Source organism: Pezoporus wallicus, unplaced genomic scaffold (assembly GCF_028554395.1).
Source record: "Pezoporus wallicus isolate ANWC-B61680 ecotype Strahan unplaced genomic scaffold, APGP_CSIRO_Pwel_v1 contig_3181, whole genome shotgun sequence".
Classification (NCBI taxonomy): domain Eukaryota; kingdom Metazoa; phylum Chordata; class Aves; order Psittaciformes; family Psittacidae; genus Pezoporus; species Pezoporus wallicus.
In genome coordinates, this window is record NW_026641700.1 from 4,143,567 (window position 1) to 4,162,969 (window position 19,403).

At 38.3% G+C, this 19,403-nt stretch overlaps 1 protein-coding gene across 4 annotated transcripts in view; it reads left to right on the forward strand.

The window, feature by feature from the left end:
- The window catches only part of ZNF385D (zinc finger protein 385D), a 416,419-nt gene that overhangs the window by 284,298 nt on the left and 112,718 nt on the right, over nucleotides 1-19,403 (forward strand). For all 4 annotated transcript variants that reach the window (XM_057424835.1, XM_057424836.1, XM_057424839.1 and 1 more), the window contains one exon: nucleotides 2,394-2,536. In XM_057424835.1, coding sequence (XP_057280818.1) covers nucleotides 2,394-2,536 — 143 coding nt within the window. The remainder of the gene's footprint in view (nucleotides 1-2,393; nucleotides 2,537-19,403) is intronic.

The following is a 19,403-nucleotide window of genomic DNA, read 5'->3' on the forward strand; positions in this document are numbered from 1 at the left end:
AAGTGCTAAGTTTTGCAGCTATAAACATTAGAGAATTTCTTTCAAGCAAAAGCTCAGATTTCATGGTACCTATCATGTGCTCCATCGTTCAGGGACATGTCTGACACTATTGCAAAAACAGAGAAAACAGAGAGCAGCTGTGCTTCTGAACATACTCATTTTCTGTGCCACTCTAGCCAGGACTGTGGTAGATTTTAAACTCCGTTCCAGGGGCTGTGAGTTCCAGCCAAGGTCCTGCAGAGTTGGCTGAATTTTTCCATTTAAAGTGTGTTCTTGTCCCCAGATGACTTTGTGCAGCCCTGGCTGGCAGTGGCAGGTGTGTGAGCGCCTAGTCATGCCACAGGGAAGGATCACAGAATGGAAATATTTTATCCTTCATAGCATGGTATCCTAGGAGAGAATGGGATAGCACTGCTGATGCTCTAGGTAATCCAAACCTATGAGTCTTTCCTCCATAGCATGGAGATGATACACTCAATGAGCTGGGTCCCCAAGCACAGATGGTATTTCTCAGTCTAGTCTGCATTTTCATCTGTGAGCTGTAGGATATTTAACCTGCTTCAGATTCTTCGCTATTACCAGGCAAATGCTCACCTTGGCATTTCTGTGATTCTGTACAATCTCAGGTGTAACTCAAACACTTATTGAGGTTTATATTAGTAGGAGAGATTTCTTCCCTTCATTATATGTGAGAGAAAAAATATTTCCAGCATCTAAAAAAATGACTTCTTTGGTCTTTCCTATTCAGAGAGAGTAAGATTGGCATGTTCCACACTACCCTATCATCATTCTGACCTGTTCAGTTTATTTTTATGCTGGTTTTGTAATAAGTCCATGGGAATGTAACAATTGCCAATCTAATCGCAATCATTAAATACTTGATTCTATGATGGTGAGCTATGGAAAGCAGAGCTGCTTGCTCTCTGCTTTTCTGTTGCTCATATCCTTAGCAGCTGCATTCAAAGAGTGGTTTGCTACACTTTCAAATTGAGGAAAATGTAAAAATTAGTCCAAAAATAGCAGTTACTCTATGGTAAAACCTACCGTGAGCTTGGAGCGAACCCTCATCCAATACCTTTATTTTACTAGTGGATAATGTTTTCCTTTCAATGATTTTTAGTGAAATCTTTCACACAGGACCTGAAATTTGGCAAAAAACAGTCTTTGAAAATTTGGCTCCAACTGATTTTATACCTAGAAGCAGAACTGTGGATGATCTGTTACAACTGTTTAATGAAATCCTGTGCTGTTAACCCTCATTTAGACATATTTAATGGCAAACCTTGTTAGCAGATTTGCTGGCCAAATACACAGAGATTCTGTATATCATTCTGACTGTATCTGGTCTTTTAAAGAATGTATGCAGCTTGTCTAATGAAGTGTCTGTATGCATGAAAGAAAAAGAAAAAGATTCTGGCTCTCTTCCCTCTGTTGGTCTGTCTGCCTGTGTCTCTGTTCAGTCAGTAGTGTAAAACTCCCCTTTTTTTTTTGTTTTAAAATGTTTCTTGTATTCTTACAAGCAGGTTTTTACAGTCTGCTGCCTGCCTCTCAGTTTAGAAGAACACTGACATATTTTAGCAGTTTCCTAGGATCCAAGTAGTCTTTAATTAACAGGGAATTGATGTTTTGGAGTGCAACCAAAACATGGGAGACATTGGAAGCAAGAGAACAGTCTTGGATCTTTACAGTTTCTAGCTGGCTGTGGCAAGGAACAGACAAATAAGTAAAATAGGGTCCACTGCAAACAGGTAGTGACTTATTGGTATGCAAGAGGATTTCTTCATTTGCATCATGTTCCCACAGAGCTAATGGTTGGTACCATTAGCCAGCAGGAACTTTCTGCTGCACAGAGCCTGAATCGGCTCCATCCCTTGCAAGAGCAGAAAATGTTTATCGGTACCTTCCCATAAGCAGGACTGTGGCTGCTGAAACTGTTCTGAATTTAGATTTGTATTGATCAGCTGTTGAGGCAGCAAGGTATGTCGTGTTTGTGACGTTTAGGTTGACTCTGAAGATGTAAGGCTTTGGAGGGTTGAGCAATAGGGTTGGGATGAAGCACTGAAATCACAGAAGAATGGGACTAGCTGAAGTTGTAAAAGGAAGTCAGACATACACTGAACTATATTATTCCAGATAATCCAGGGAGGGAAGTTGTTTATTAGTTAATTTTAAACAATAGTAGACTGATACCTGAGGCAATTACTGGCAAAAAATTATAACCGTCACTGAGGCAACTGTGCTGTTTTTCAGTAATGGCATAATTTGTGGTCAAATAAAAATGTATTTCTTTAATCCAGTATTGGCTTTTTATTGTTGCTTTTTGGGGTTGGCTCTTTTCTTCTTCCCCTTAATCACAGTACTTGCTGAATGCTTCTGTCTCTTTTTACACATAGGTGGTACATGCCAGAGCCCTGCTCTTCCAGCCCTAGTGCGTCCTCCTGCTCCACCTTTGCAGCCATCGCTGGATATTAAACCATTTCTTCCATTTCCTCTGGACACTGCTGCAGCAGTCAATCTCTTCCCCAATTTCAATGCAGTGAGTATGCTCCTAACAGTTACTGTCTACCTCGGTGAGCCACAGTTTCCATGGAAGACTCAAGAGGGCACAAAGTAGAATTTTATGTACTCAATTAAACCTGGAATATTGTCTCCTTTACTGAGGGCCAGATAGCTCTTTCAGATACACTGCTAGACCATAAATTAAAGCCTAGCTGAGTGCTAGTCAGAAGTAATATAGAAGGAAAAAACTATATGATCCCAAGTGACATTCAGTAAAGTTGCAGGCCATATTCAGTCCCAGGGCTTGTGAGTTTCTCATTTTAATTTAAGATGGGCAGAGTTTCACTAGCTTACAGTTTGCTGCATCTTTCAGAGAGTGAAACTCTCAGGCTGATGGCATTCTACCTCCCATCTCCAGCAAGCTTCCTGAGAAATACTTAAAATACATAAATTGGAGGGGCTACAAAAGATAAGACCATTGGCACAATTAAAATAAGAATGAGAACGGCATTAGCTGGTATATAAGCTATTCACTGGCAAACAATCCAGTGTATTTTTTTTCAGGTTAGGTTACGTGGTTTCTCACGATTTAGGTTAAAACAAGGTTAGTTATTTTTTTAATATTTTTTTTTTTGTCATACGGTGATTACAGAAATCTTATTTGTCCCTAAGTATTTTCATTATTTTACTGACATTTGTCACTAATGTTTCAATTTTCCTGTTTCTGTCTGAGATATTTAATGCTTTAAAAAAAAAAGTCTGTATTGTTTTTATGCTTATTTTGACTTGATAGAATTATGCCCCTTTTTAATTTGAATGAACTCTGGGAAGTCCTTTTCCTTGTCTACATATACTAGATATACGGAAAAAAAAAAGAAAAAAAAGTGTGCGATTACCTACTTTGAGAGACAGAGAGGAGTGGAATTTGCCATGCCAAAACAATTCTAATTAACATGTGAAAACCTTAATTACAGTAATTGCAAGTAGCAAAAGAACATGCCCATTCTAAAAGCAAATTTTAGTAATCGATAGCAAATTTCCATAATTAAATGTTCAATTATTTGCCTTTTATGGGTGTTCATTTTACTTTCAAGTAATTAAAATGAACTAATTGTAAAAAGTATTTATGCAGTCTTAAATTCAGGCAATTAACAGCATCAATAGAGATCAGAGAAATTATAAGCTGTAAGTCTTAAAATGCTCAGAAACAATGTCATGGAATTCTTACCAAAAAACTGTAAGATTTTAAACTTTATATAGGTCTACAGCAGAGTTTCAAGTACTAGTGGTTTTAATCAAGTTACTAGTAACTCGGACTTATTCAGAAGTTTTAGGGGAGGGGTTTTCACCAGTTTTGCTTTGTGATCACTGTTTATATTTAATGCAGTAGGCCAGCTGAATTTTTAGAAATTGCCTATTAGATTTACAGAGGTTTCCTTTCAGGATTTTCCATAGTTTGGAGTCATTTGATTGTTTTGCTAATTGTTTAACTCTGCTTAATTCAAATGCAATTTTAATGGTGGATTTTAATAAATAGTTGATAAGCTTGTGTTCTTCCATAGACTTGCTGAGCTTGTGTTCTTCCATAGATTTGCTGGTTTTTTTTTTCTTACAATGACTGATTTTATACTGCAGGTATTTTTGGGGAGGGTGGGAGGAATAGAAGGTGTGCTCATATTAATTTGTAAGTAAGAAAGTAAGAAAAACCCTGTTTTTCCTGAACATCATCTTAGTAGTATATCATTTGGTATAAGCACTGTTGTTGGATTTTACGGACTTCTTCCCTCTTCAGTTTTTCAGTAAACTGAGCCTATGTTTCAAGAGTGAGACTAGCAGCCCCTTTTTAACAGCACTCTGAACTTCATTCCCATGCAAAGAACTGCTTCCTGTGATGTGTGGCTGTCTGTCAAATCCACCTTTGATCAATATGTCAGTCCTGAATGTGAGGATGCTGTAATCACAGCTGGTGTCACCTGCCTTGCTGCTCATTGCCTTTGCCTTGCAACGTGACCTTTGCCTTCTTGTCATGTGTGCTGACATGCAGCATCATCCTCAGTGTTCCCATTTTCATTCTGAATGGTGTATTACTGAACGCTGCTATGTTTAGCCCATATGCCAGAACTGGTTAATGGCATCCTCCAAACATGTAGGCTAGCTGAGAAGTTCTACATGTTTCCAGCTCTTTCCAAGCTGGCAAATCTTTTGGGTACACATCAGCTGCTCTGAGCATTATCAGCCTAAGGAGAAGGTAATGTCTGACACAGGCGTCGTGTATGTGGATGTGAGACACAAAACAAGTGTTTAACCCCAAAGTTATCTTTGTAAATAGGCATGCTCATGAACAATTGTAGCTGTTGATAATACTGTATATTCATTGACAGTCCTACACAGTGTCAGCAGAAAAGCATTTATGTTCTATGGCTGAACCAAAGTCAAGCAGGTGATCAGTAAAAGAACATCTGAACTGGATATTCTTTTAATAATTCGCTTTACCCTTGATTGAGACATCAAGGTCATAGATTGTGTTTTAGGAAATGGACTTCTAGAAACTTCTTGACCCTCTCACAGTTCCACAGGAACTGATGAGTTTGTAGCATGTTCAGACTATTTCCCAAGAGACTAGAAAAGTCCAAAGTTTTGGCCATTTACAGGCCACAAGAGCCTTCACTTGAGAGGAGCATGATCAAGGAGAAGCTTCAGTAAAAATTCAGTCATGTTTCAGAGGAAGAAAAGGTGGTCTCTCTTTATGGCAATCTGAACTCAAGAGTTTGGTTCTCATAGGCATGAAATGTCTGAGCTAATCAGGCTAAGGTCACAAAAGATAATGGAAGAAAATGGGCAATTTGTCTTTTTTTGTCTCTTTTATGTGGAGAAAAATACAGAAGTTTGGTTGCAATGCAGGCAACCTATATGTCTACTTTGGCATGAGGTGAGTGAACTCTGAAAGTTCTCATTCATCTCCTTTTGGACAGGGTTTTGATGAACCATGTCCAGTGGAAGGTGTCTCTGCCTGTAGCAGGGCATTGAAACTAGATCATCTTTAAGGTCCCTCCCAGCCCAAACCATTCTGTGATTCTGTGCTCTCTGTTGACTATAATGAGGGACCAGCTCAGCTGCATCTGCATTTAGTTAGATGAATCCCACATTTGGGACAGGTCATAAGCTATTCACAGCTGATATATTAAATTCCACTCAGAAATCAGATGACAGAAGTGCTAACATTGAATGTTTACAGAGGAATGCTCTGATTTATCAAGCAGCTAAGCTTCTAATTTTATCTAAGGACAATTTTAAGGGAATTTGGGGATTCAGATGAACTGTATAGAAATATCAGGAGAGGTGAAAGCAAAAGTAACTTAACCAGTGGAGAATTTCAAGCACATAAAAAAGAACTAACAAAACCAAATACTGATCTTAAGTATCAAAAATAATAATGCTAAGGTGTTGCATTTTGTAACAATTTTTACACTGCATTTCAATTTATTACAAACGTAAGATTATTACTGATGATTTTGCTGTAAGGCAAGCTCAGTTTTTGCTGGCCACCTTTGAAGAAAACATTCAGCACTGATTTCAGAGAATACAAGAGATAACATGGGGTGTTCAAACCTTTATCAGTAATATCTTTGGACACTGAGGAGAGGTAGAAATAAAGGGAGTAACCTAAGAAATGCTGGGAAAATAACGTGAACCTTTGAACCATTCCACTTGAGGAAGAACTTTTTATATAAGAAAGTATAAAGCAAACATAGCCATTAACAATCTGGTTAGCTGAACATTTGCAGGTGCTTAGCTCTTAATTCTGAAGCAAATGGGTACCCTCAAGTCCTATATAAAAAGAAATTTTAACAACACAGCTGTTTAAACTGAAAACAGCCCAGTGGTGCAGACCCTGAAAAATCACAAGTTCATTGCAAGTTTTTCTGGTATAAAAGGATGAATCAAGTGTATGGGATTTAAACTGCTAAATTTTATGAATGAAAGAAACTACAACTATAAAAAATGCTTGTGTAGCCTTTTAAAATATGATTTGAAGATTGTCAGAGAAATAGAAAAATAAATATTCTATTCTGAAACATGTTTGGGATCATTTAGCAAACATTTGGTGTACTTCTGCTTTTTCATCTTCAGATTGAGACAGCCTAAGTCTGTGTGCTTCTGAGAACTGGTTCTTGGAGAAACAAAGCTTTAGCAGTTGTATTGAATACGTGCTGGTCCGTGGGTGCATGTGAATGTGCATATGTAGTGTTTCTGTTCATAAGCCAGTGGTTGGTTGCAAAGAAGTTTCACAAAGCGTCAAAGTCTAGAAGTAATTAACTTGTAGGAAAACATTTGCATTTATATGAGTCCCTGGACTAAAAGGAAATGCTTCATTTTGCTGAACATCAGTGTCAGCCCTAAGTTATCCTCCTATAGAAAAAAACCTCAGATCTCTTTCACGGTCTCCAAATCCCATCATCCTCAAAGCACAGGTGTATCAGAATCCAGGTTTTGCTTATTTTTGAAGCTCTCAGAATTACATATTTCATCTTCCTGAGAGACAGAATTTAGTTTACAAATCCAGGACTTTTGCTGTTACTAGGGGGAAAATCAGACAGTGCATTCCACTCCTTGTCCATTTATTCTTTGAAGGATATGCTGACCATTTTTCTGAAAGAAATCTAAAAAATATATTACACTTTGTAGACTGTAGGATGAGCATAATCTCTGTTGGAAAAAGTCCACAATGTTGAAGATATGAGTAAGTGCTTGCAAGCGGAAATAGGGATGTTGCTTGAAAAGCTCCATCCTAACTCCACATTAATGCCTGATCTCCCCTTGTTGCCAGTGAAAAGTTTCCCAAGTTTCCAAGGAAGTATCCTGTTGGAAAGAAACGTGATAAAAATATAGACTAGAAATGTATGACTTGGAAGAGCAGTGGCAATGTCAGAACTGTACTAAACTGAGCTCTTACTCTACATACATTTCTTTTTCATGATCCTCCTGTGGTAATCCTTGTTCAGTCCCCTGATTTTTACTGTTTGCTTGCTTGACACCAGTAGCCCCAGGTGCAATATTGAAGCCTCAGTTTTTCACCTTCCCCCAGTAGAGGTTTGTCATAGGAGAGGGAGGTAACAGGGGCCATCGCCTAAAGGTTAGGGCTCCAGCAGAAGCTTGGCTTAGGGTACCAGTGTAGTACTCCTTTCCAAAAACTAGCCTGTGCAACATGCTAGCCGCTTCCAGGGCAGCACAAAGGCTGCATTCTCCATTTACAGAGGCAAAGCTTGTGTTTGTAGGTATTGGTAGCAGGAAATTATGGCTGGCTTGTTTCACTGGGAGCTGCTTTTCTCCCTGCTCTGGTCTTGCTGTCAGGCTCTGCCTGGCCTGCTGATAACCACTGAGCTAGCTCAAACAGAGTTCGTGGTTGGTTGGGGAATGCATTCTTCTCCCATTGTGTCCAGACAACTGAAAGGAACAGACAGTGTAGAAACCCTGCTTGCTGACAAGTATTTCTGGGAAGGTTATGCCAGGAAATGCGGAGAAAAACCTGTCAAAAAGCTGCCAGAAGACATTTTGAAAAACTTTTCCTTCGGCTCTTGTCCCAGATAGTTTTTTATCTAGAAAAGAGATACGTGCTGCAGAAATGGTGTGCTAATTTTCTGGATGTTATGAATAAGATGTTACTTTTGATAGTGAAGCGTGGAGGAGGAATCTGAAATACATGTTAGTTTTTCTAAACACTAGCAGCCTGAAATTCACAAAATAAACCCAGTGATTTTCTGTGTCTCTACGTAGTGGTTTTGTTCTATGTTTTCTTACTTAATTGAGCAGAGGAGCATAACGAGACTACCTTATCATATACAGTCCTTTTAAGTTCAGTAGTGATGACATGCTGTCAGAATGCTTTGTTTCTAGAAGAGAATTGTTGGTAACAACACAATGGCCTCAGTTTCATGTGAATCAAAGTGGAATACTGCATATATAGAAGAACCTGACAGTAAAAATACAGTCTGTGCTATTTTAATGTTATTTCCATGAGAAGGACCTTTATCAGGTGGAGAACTGTACTGCACCAAATTGTTAATTTATCAAAGGGAATTATTGCTTCTGGGGGTGTTCCTTGCATGGCTGCTCATTCACACATGTCTAGAAACAGAGGGTTTGGCTTCCTCTTTTCCACAGCACTGCAACTGAGCTGTAAGATAGCTCTACTCTTCTTTTTGGTCTATATCTGTAGTGCTGTTTAGCTGAATATTTTTCAAAATAGGGAAGACTGCAAAAATAATGCTTGGGTTCAGGAATTCTTTATTATAATAACATTTTCATCACTGCCCAGGACATATAATTAGGAAGTCTGCAGGGGAAGAAGAGGGATTAGAGAATGAGCAAACACAAGAAAATTCTGGCAATTAAGATGTTTTTATTTGGTGCTTGCAAAACAGGAATGAATCAACATCAGTATGAAATACTCGGTTATTTGAATTGGCCAGATTTATTTGCTGTACGTATAAATCCTTAATCTACACCCTGGGCTCTATTTGAAAGAACAGTAAATCTCTGATTCTCTGCTGCAGAGGAAGTGTTCACAACTCAGGAGACATGGTGAAATTAAGCTTTTCGTCTTTTTCCAGTTTCGAGTCATTTCTGGGCGGATGCAGATCTCCAGGAGTACTCTGTCTGCCTGTTCTTATATATGGTCTATGCTCTTTGTCACAGACAGGGAACAGAGCTCATATTCAGACTTTGTATAAATGAATGTTCCTGCAACCCTCAGGTAACTTTCCCATGGCTGCCTGTCATTGTATGACTGTTGTTTTTCCACTGAAGAGTGACTGGGGAGTAGTGTCTCAGCTCCCTAGGAGTTGTCTCCAGAATGATTGCTTTTATTTATTTTGGACTTGATGTGTCGTAAAGGAACATCTTACTAAATCTAGCCTTAATCCCTTTGCAACCTCTTTTGCAATCTCCTCCAAAAATTTTTGACCTCTGCTTGCAACTTACAGCTGGGACTCCTTCAAGTTTCAACCCAGGTATCAGCAAAAGTTTGTTTCTTATGTTTCTCTGAGCATTACTTTACATTTTAGCAGCGCCTTTTGCCCTGGTTTTGGAATTGCTTTTGTTGGGCCCATGGCAGTGGGGTTGGACTAGATGATCTTTAAAGGTCCTTTCCAACCCAGCCCTTTCTGTGATTCCTCACAACTTACTTGAACATTTTTTGGATTATGTTCCAATTAGGGAATTAGCAGTCTCCTATGCTTATGATGAGCAGCTATCACCCCTTTCCACACAGAATACTGCAGTCTTTATAGCTTAGAGGAGTTCACTCATGGGCGCAAATGCGTAGATATAATAAAAAAATCCATTATAAAGTTTTATTTTTATTTAAATTAAATTTGTACCAAGGGTGCTCCAACCTTCTGTGATAGGTTTCAGTATAAATTCAGGTTTCTAGGATGCACATTCTCCTGGGGAAGCAAATGTTAAGATTATCTCAAAATAGCCTAAGTTTATGTCATTTCACCTTGCTGAACATTGTAATACCTATCCTTGAATTCATCTCTGTAATAGTAATGTGGTTGTAAACTAACCAACCATACCTGTTTCCCAGTTGCTGCCCAGTTTTATGTGTGTCTTTGGTAAATCTGTTTTGATTTATCCTGAAGACATATTTCCAGTATGTATATATGGAACACATCACATATGTTGAACCTTCTCCAGCTACCATCTCTGTTGGAATTCAGCTCTGTGGCCTTATTCAAGGTCCTCGCAGATGTCTTTCTGGTGGTCATTTGGCAACTGCCGCCTGCAGATTGTATTTACTTTGTGGTCATGAGTAGGATGTTGTTCTTCGCACATGCTGAGCATATAGCATGTGCACTTCCACCATCTCTCTGATAGCACACAGCTTCTTTAGGATTTTTCTAGCAGTATTTCACTCTCCAGTCAGTCAGCACCTTACGGCTGAAGAACAGACATTTGTGCTGTTTCTTTTGCCATGTGAGAATGGGTGGACTTCTAACTAGCCTCCACTAATTTTTATGACCATAATTAACAGAAAAGGTCTGAGGCAGAAGCTTCCTGTTTGTATAAGCTCATGACTACACTATTAGATAAATGGCCCATCTCATGCCTCTCCCAGTATAGCTTGAGGTCAAAACGATATACGCATTCTGCCTTGACAGGAACTCGGAGGACCTTTCAGTTGGTATAGAATCATAGACTCATAGAATAGTTAGGGTTGGAAAGGACCTTAAGATCATCCAGTTCCAACCCCACTGCTATGGGCCAGGACGCCTCACACTAAACCATGTCACCCACGGCTTTGTCCAGCCTAGCCTTGAACACTGCCAGGGATGGAGCATTCACAACCTCCCTGGGCAACCCATTCCAGTGCCTCACCACCCTAACAATAAAGAACTTCTTCTTTATATCTAACCCGAACTTCCCCTGTTTTTGTTTAAACCCATTGCTGCTTATCCTGTCATTAGTCCCTGATGAAGAGTCCCTCTCATTGTAGGCCCTCTTCAGATACCGGAAGGCTGCTATGAGGTCTCCACGCAGCCTTCTCTTCTCCAGGCTGAACAGCTCCAACCTTCTCAGCCTGTCTTTGTATGGGAGGTGCTTGACCCCCTTGATTATGAAGGCGTTTTTGTGAGCAGTGTTGTAGGTGCCACATGATCTCTAGATGGGGAGCTCCACATATCTAAAAATGATGCATAGCAAGCTTTGTTTTCTGAGTTTTTGTTTTGGTTTTGGTTTTACTTTATTGGTTTCTTGTTATTGTTAATCAATAGGATCTAAATATCTCACATACTTGTTTGTGTAACTGACAGTTACTAATACCGAAACAGTAGACTTTCTGAGCTATCTCATCCTGCCTTACACATTTGCTGAAGGGCACTGCACAGTGCACTGACAGATAACTTGCTGTTGGAAAGTCATAGTATCCAAGGCAAAAGCAATAGCACAGCCTTTACTGGGGACTGAGGGTCCGTCAGGCTTTCGCTTTACATGCAAAACATTCTCATAAAGGGAATTAAATTAACTACTCTTCAGATTTGTTAAATCTTGATGAGTGGAATTACTTAAAACTATATTTTATAAAGCATTTTGTAAAGCATTTTAAATAATGTTTTAATCAGTTGTTGTTTATACCTTTTGTCTTAATAGCACTCCGTTGAAAAAGATCAATGATTATTTTATTCTGCAAAGACGATAAAACTTTAATGGGTTGCATAATAAGTATAACTCATAAAATCTGCACTTTAAATATAGATGGCTATTAACCTGCTTTGAAAAAGATGCAATTAAAGTGAAAAGGAGTTACTTTAAAGCAATTATTTGATTACTGTAGTGTGAGGAGGAAAAAAAGTGATAAAATTCTGAAATCAGTATTATTTTTGTTGATGAGATGGACATTTGGAAAGATTTAAAATAAGGCACGAATCTTTCCTAGCCTTAGGCATGTTTGTGCTGCTAATCTCGCTGAATAACTATTTACTGTAGTTTCTTATACAACCTGCAGTTCGTTCTTCTTAGGAATTTCAAAGATGTCTGTTGGAAAAAGCATGGGTTTGCATGACAGGTAATTTTACACACAGTAAATACATTCCTAAGCACAATTACCCCATTGATTGTTTATTCATAGCATGCAGTAACAGTGCTATGTTATTGAAGAATTTGTCCTAAACCAGACTCACTTTTATCCTTATGGCAATGAAAAGATTTGGGGCTCACTCTTTGCCATTCCTTTTAGTCACAGTAGTTTGAGCTGGTAAATGGCACATGCTGAAGAATTTATTTCTCTGGAGTCATTGATGTAGTCTCTGATGGGATATTTCTGTAATGTCCATGTCCTGTCTATTTTATCCCAACATTTTTTTTTTTTTTTTTTTTTTATAAGGGAAGAAAATCCCCAAAGGTTGTATATTGGACTTGTACAGTAGAACTGAATGTAGAACTCCAGATTATCATGCAGCTACTGTTTTTCCAGGCATCTTTCCTTTGGCTCTGAATGCTTGAAGTGACACTGTGTAAATATCCATACAGATTACATTAGTAATCAAAATAATTCATTAAAAAATAGTATATAAGCTCGTATCTCTCAGGAAATCACTGTTTCTCTTTTAAATACATTGGTTTATATAAAATAGAGGTATATCAAATTCTTACTATATAAAAGAGTACAAATCAACGGTTTCCTATCAAACATTAGATTTTGTCCAGAATTAAATGTAAACTGTCTAAACAACTCACAACAGAAGGCTAAATAGTCTATAACTCAAGGAAAATGTCAGATAAAAAAAAAAGACATGCAGGAAATATATTTTTAATTAGAGTTAGAGGTGGTGTAAAGGCTGCTGGAAAGCTGACCAATAGAAGTTTCTTTCATTGGTTTCTTACTGTGAAACTGCTGGGATGTTTGAATGGCACAGAGAGCAAGCGTAAAGATTGGAGGCCATTGCAAGACTTCCTGCAGTTGAGAGCAAAATGAACCCTCTGAAGAGAATATTTGAAGAAAATTTTAGGGGATTTGTATTACTTTTAAATTATTCCTGGGACATTTGTCAAGAAGCCAGAAAAGGTGTAAAGCTGCAGCCTTTACTTCCTTTATTCCTGCACACTTTCCCCTAGGCTTATCTGTAGTCTATCATGTCCATGCTTTGTTTACACTACACGGAACTGTGTCCATCAGACAAAGTTATCAATTTTGGATCCTTAAACAGTACAGGCTAATTACAGAGTTGTGTTTTTTTTTAATTTTTGTTCAGCAGTCCACACTCAGAGAAGTCAGGTAGCTGGTCTGATGTAGAATCATAGAATCATAGAATCGTTAGGGTTGGAAAGGACCTTAAGATCATCTAGTTCCAACCCCCCTGCCATGGGCAGGGACACCTTACGCTAAATCATATCACCCAAGGCTTCGTCCAGCCTGGTCTTGAACACTGCCAGGGATGGAGCATTCACAACCTCTCTGGGCAACCCATTCCAGTGACTCACCACCCTAACAGGAAAGAATTTCCTCCTTAAATCCAATCTAAATCTACCTATGCAGCTTCAGTTTCAGCAGGTAGGCCAATGAGATTATAAGAAGATAACAAAAGCCAGGACTAGGCCAAAGCATTATCTTTTCCTATAGCTTTTCTCTGACAGCTTATGGAAAAGCAGAAGAGTAGAAAACAGAGAAAGCCACATTTACCAGACTATACCTCGAGTGAGGTATGTTTTAGGAAGTTCATAAGCCAAATGTGTTGCCTTGGCATGTAATAGCCTTCCATGAGTTAACATGCTGAACTGGATGGAATCAGCAGGAGAGTTTGTTTGTTTTAACTACTAATGAAGTAATTTGAGTTTCCTCGTCCCCTTCTCTAGATGGTGCCTAATGTATCCAAGTAAGGGAGAAACATGGGGTATCCAGAGTAGTAGAAATAGATGGGACTGTATGAACTGTAACTTGGTCATAAGCAGTAGAAGTCTAAGGAAGATTTTTAAGGTGCTGTGCTTGGGGGAGCTGGAAGTGGATGGAGAAATGTCCATCACCTTGCTGGCATTTTGTGTTTCAAATGTACTGATTTGCTAACGGATCCAACCCATTACATTATTGGTGTTCCTAGAACTCGGATGACAAACATAAATCACAGGCGTGATGCCAGAGTTAATTATAGGAGCACCTTCCCAAATGGCAGTATCATCTCTGGGAAGCAGCAAAAGCTATTGTTGGCAACAGGAAGTACGCAAGAGTTTGGTGTCTGGGAGAGAAGCAGCAGCACAGAGACTGCCAGTGAAAGGGCTGGAAAATACTGGATACATGGTATTGGGCTTGGAAGAGAGGTAGGAGGAAGAGCAGAAAGGTTTCAAGAAGAGAGACTTGGAAATAGCTTAGAACAGGTATTTCAAAGATGTATTTGCTTCATGCACAGAGGCACAGAAAGGTAATGGTGGAAATGTTGCAAAGCAAGTTAAAATATCAGGTTTCTACTCTTTACGGCTTTGTTCCTGGCAGGAATGGTTCCTTTCCTTTTTAGTTGCATATTTTTTTCCCAGTAAATTTATATCTCCTGAAACATTTAGAAGCAAGTTTGTTCTCTTTAAATCTATCTTTCTTATTTTCACTTTACAGGAGCTATATCTGGTTGAAACCTACTTATGTTTTCCATTCTAAATTTGAAAGATAAATTACCTTGGTACTGATTGAAAATATGTCTCAAACTGAACTAAAACAAACACAAAATCAGAAAGAATATGTGCTTCTGAAATCAGAGAAAATCCTTTAAGAACAAACCCTCAGGTACTATAAAATGTCATAGCTTCACAGCTGTTCACTCTGTTCCTCAGTAAGGATTCCTTGATGAAGGGGAATTGTTCTTAAATTTCTGTGCACAAAGATGATAGCATGTAATTTTGGTCTTAAGCGCCTTTCTTTTCCATTAAGCCAAGCAATAAATAAAGGTAAAGTCTGCCTCAGCAAATACTGCGTATGCATGTCTGCTCTGTAGCATCATTAAAAAAAAAAAAAGTCCTGTCTTTTCAAACAGGCTTTCTAAAATGTGAAAAAATGTCTCTTTCAGATGACACCGAATTGCACAAGAACTGTGGATCTGCAGATTAGCTTTTATTTCATTTGCTAGGACCCCAAACATTTATTTGATAGCAGAAGGTTTTATTTCATTTGGAATTATTTCCTTTAGCTGTTTTCTTCACAAGGCACTGCAAACTCAAAAATACAGAACATGCAGTTTATAAAATTCTCATCCTTACTTACACATTTCTGTGATTTGGTTGCTATCTTTGTTTCATACTAGTTGGATTCAGAGTAAAACACTAATATTTTATCTGTGTTTCTTAAAACAGCATTTCTGTGCACTGGAACACACCAGGAGAAAGGTTGTGAAGAACTTCAAGTTCAGTAATTAAGCATCTTAAATATTTGTTAATCTTTTCAGTAAAACCCAAGATTAATCAGTAAAGCAAAAAGACACTTAATACTGTGATAATGTATTATTTAGTATATAACTGCTTTTAAATAAGAGGAGGATTAACAATCATCTGGTTTGGTCTTTAGCTATCATTAACAATGTTTAAGTCTTCAACCTAAGCAAGGATTTAAGATGATTATGCAAGCAGCAGATCTTTTAGATGGCTACAGCTGTTGATAAGTATGCATTATTACTGGCTTCTGAGCTATGCTAAAAATTGTCTTGCTAGGCTTTTGTCACATAACAGTATAAAAAGTCATTGATTTCAGTTAGTTGTTTCTAGCTGTACATTGTACAGAATGAGGGAGAAACTCCAAGAAATTTTGTTGAGGAAACACATTGTTGCTGAGAGAGGTAATTCCTAAAGGAACTGGCAGTTTCACTGGATAAAAGTTGCCAGTTTTACAGATAGCACTAGTCAGGTATTTTTTGAATTGAGAGAAGTTCTGTATGGCAACAGGAGCTTATGTGGACTCATTACAAGCTTAGGGATTAATTTGGACGCTGTTTGTAGCTAGCCCAAAACTCTGGATGATGAGATAGCCATGCGCTGTTTTCATTTTTTCTTCTCATGTCTGAGCCTAAAGTAGCCTTTTTGATGTATTTCTTCCTGAGACCGGTAATACTGAAGCGCGTAGAACAAATAAAATCTGTTCAAGTTACTCTAACGAGTTTGAAATACAAAAGTTCAAGTTGAAATTATGGTCTTTAGAAACATATCCTCAGGCCTTATTTTATTTCATCTCATTTATCCATCATTAATTTTACACAAGAGATGTCAATTATGAGTAACATTAATTTGAATTTACCATCCATCAGTTCTGTTACAAGGTAATCACTAACAGCCCGTCTTTCACTTCTGCTCATTCAAATAATAGATAGCTGGACCTTCCTTTTAAGTCTCCATGGAGAATTTTATAAAATAAATACTGCTAAAATATCAGTAGGTAACCTCTTAACCAGGTCTTTGCCTATTGGTAATTTGTTTGATTCTCAGCTGAGTCCTTCATTTGGATCATGTCCAGCTTGTTTCTGCGTCTTTTGGCATGGACAGCCTAAGCAGGTTGGCAGAGATCAGTAACTTCAGCAAAATGGGTCTTGACTAGTTCTGCAGGTTGCTCATCCCTGTAGCTAATGACAGTTCCCAGGGCCTAGTCAAGCTTATTCTGACGTTGGTAAAGTAATTTTTCTCTTTTAATGCTCTGATTTACTTTCCATTTCAGTAACAGGGACTGATAGTGCATTCATGCCCTCAAGGCTCTGTTTTCATGCTCTGGTTGGTGTTTTGAAAATAAGACTAACATTCACAGAAGGCTTGGAAAATGTGATGTGCCTGAAGAATCTGACAAGAAACAAAGATTTACACATATCTGCCCTATGAAAGTTTTTAATGCTTCTATCCTGTGTGCGTAAGTTACAACTCCCCGATGCCTTCCCCCAAACTCTACAAAATGTTTAGCAGTGTTGGGTTATCGGGATTTGTCAGTGATGACTGCTTGATACCATCACCTAATTTCTGTTTTCATGTGAATATCTATCACAGATATGCTTAAGGCAAAATTATGTTTTTATACCTAAGGGCATTTTTTTCATTGTTCCATCAAGAGAAAAAAAGATATTACTGGTAAATCCTACTGTTATTGTATAATCTGTCCTTGGGTTACCTCAGTGGTCCATCTCTAGACAAGCATGCGAAAATACTGCATAGCAGTACACATTTTTAGGTTGTTAAAATGTTCTTTCTGCTCACCCTGGCTGTACAGCAGAGCAGAGTGGGACCACTTCCCTGACAAAGGGGTAAAGGCTCTGGGCATGGAAGATGTGCTGGGTTCCCCCAGCCTCTCTGGGCATTTATTGTCCGTAGATCAACAACAGAAAGCCTGCTTCTCACTGTGAGGGTGGTGAGACACTGGCACAGGTTGTCCAATGAAGCTGTGGCTGCCCCATCACTGGAAGTGTTCACAGCTAGGTTGGACAGGGCTTGGAGCAACCTGGTCTAATGGAAGGTGTCCCTGCCCATGGCAAGGGGCGTTGGAATTATATGATCTTTAAGAACCCTTCCAACCCAAGCCATTCTGTAATTTAAACAAAAAATGTAAATGAATATATTTGATCTATGAAGACAAATGGCTTAATCCAATTGTGTACTAGACCTCAAAATCACATTTTATATAATGATTTAAAAAGGAAGGTGGTAGACCTCTATAAACTTAATGGTAGAAAGGACAAGCAATTAAACTACCATAGACTTATTTGACTGGAAAAACTAGAGGTAGAGTAAATGTTCAAACAAGTTTTCAATATTTTATTTATTTTAACTTAGAAATTTGCAGTCGTTAAATAAAATTATTCATTATAATGATGTCAGTTAAAAGATCAGTGCTGAAAATTAGTATATTTAAATATATTAGTAAGATCTGGGATATTTCACTTGAGGCCATTCCAATAAAAAGAAAGGAAAAAATCTGGCTTTTGGTTCTCTCATTTCTACAGGCCTGACAATTCAAGTGTGTGTCAAAGTATGCCCCTAAGCCTAGGAGGATAATAACTAAATTATATTATGATATTTCTTGCAGGAATTTATGTTAGAGTGGATGAGATGAATCTGATCTAAACTGATGTCTAAAGGCAAAGTGTCCAATCTGAAATAACCATTCAGCTCCTTCCAGAGTTCAGTGTGGAAAGATGGGTAGCCACAGAAAGCATCTTATCCCATCTGAGGTGCTATCTGGCGTGGCTTTAAATATCTGCACGAGATACTTGTCTTAACATAGATTCTGTACCAACTGTGCTTTCTTAAAATGCTACACCTGAAGTAGTCAAATGACACAGGAAATTCCATTTATAACTTAGGAACAATTTTTTCACAATGAGTGCAACAAAACACTATACTGATTTCCCCAGGGAAGCCGTGGGCTCTCCATCTCAGGAGATACTGAGAATTTCACTAGACAAAATCCTCTGTGAGGGCCTGCACAAGGCTGCGAGTTAGTGCTGCACTGAGAACTAAGGAGCTGGAGCAGATGATGTCCAGAAATGTTTTCTTAAACTAAATCATTCTGTGAATTGTAAGCACCTGAAGTAAAGCAGAGAGACTAAGACTATTGTGTTTAAAGGAGATAAGAAACTATAAAAGGGAGGTGGTGAAGAAACAAAGCTGGAAGGGTTGTGTCCAGCCTGAAATGCTACCAAATATTGCAGCTCAAGCAATGCAAGGTTGATAGGGTCAAGTAATATTGTGTTTGATCAACAAGCTAGCTTCAGGTGCACAGCTTCAGTGGATGGTTTTTTTGTTTGCTTTATTTCTTTCTCCTTCAGCTTTTGCTGGAATACAGAAATCAAACAGAAAGAGTAAAGGATGAGAAGGTATGTGGAAGGTACTGTGTGATGTTATAAGATAGATCTCTGGTTAAGATACACTTTTCCTAAGTTTGTGATCATTGCATTATTGCTATTTTACTCCAGGGAGCTCAAATTAGATTTCCAGTGCTCATAGTCTTGGTTCATCTCTGGCTAACTCTTCATAAATTAATGTGGGAGGATAGGGAGTAGGAGTGAAGAAAGATACCAAACACAGAGGTTGAACTGTGACTGACTATACTGGCTCACATCTAAAGGTTGGCTCTCAAAGCTGTGAAATAAGACTTCGATCTAGGAACAGTGACTAGATTCCATCCAGACTTGGATGTATGTGTGGCTTAGTGGCAGAGGCTGTTCAAAAGCTGTTGGTGTCTGTGTATGGGGAGGGATGGTGGAAATTTGTGGGTTTTATTAAACTGTGACTTCATTCCCTAATGGATATTTATAAATCATCTTTTCATCAAGATGAGGCCTCTTCTTAGTAATTGAAGTTACATTTCAGCATGAAATTAAGGAATAGTTAATTTCCGAGTGTTTGGTGCCTTGAAAGCAAAAGAAGTTAATACTGCTTATATACACTATTTCAAA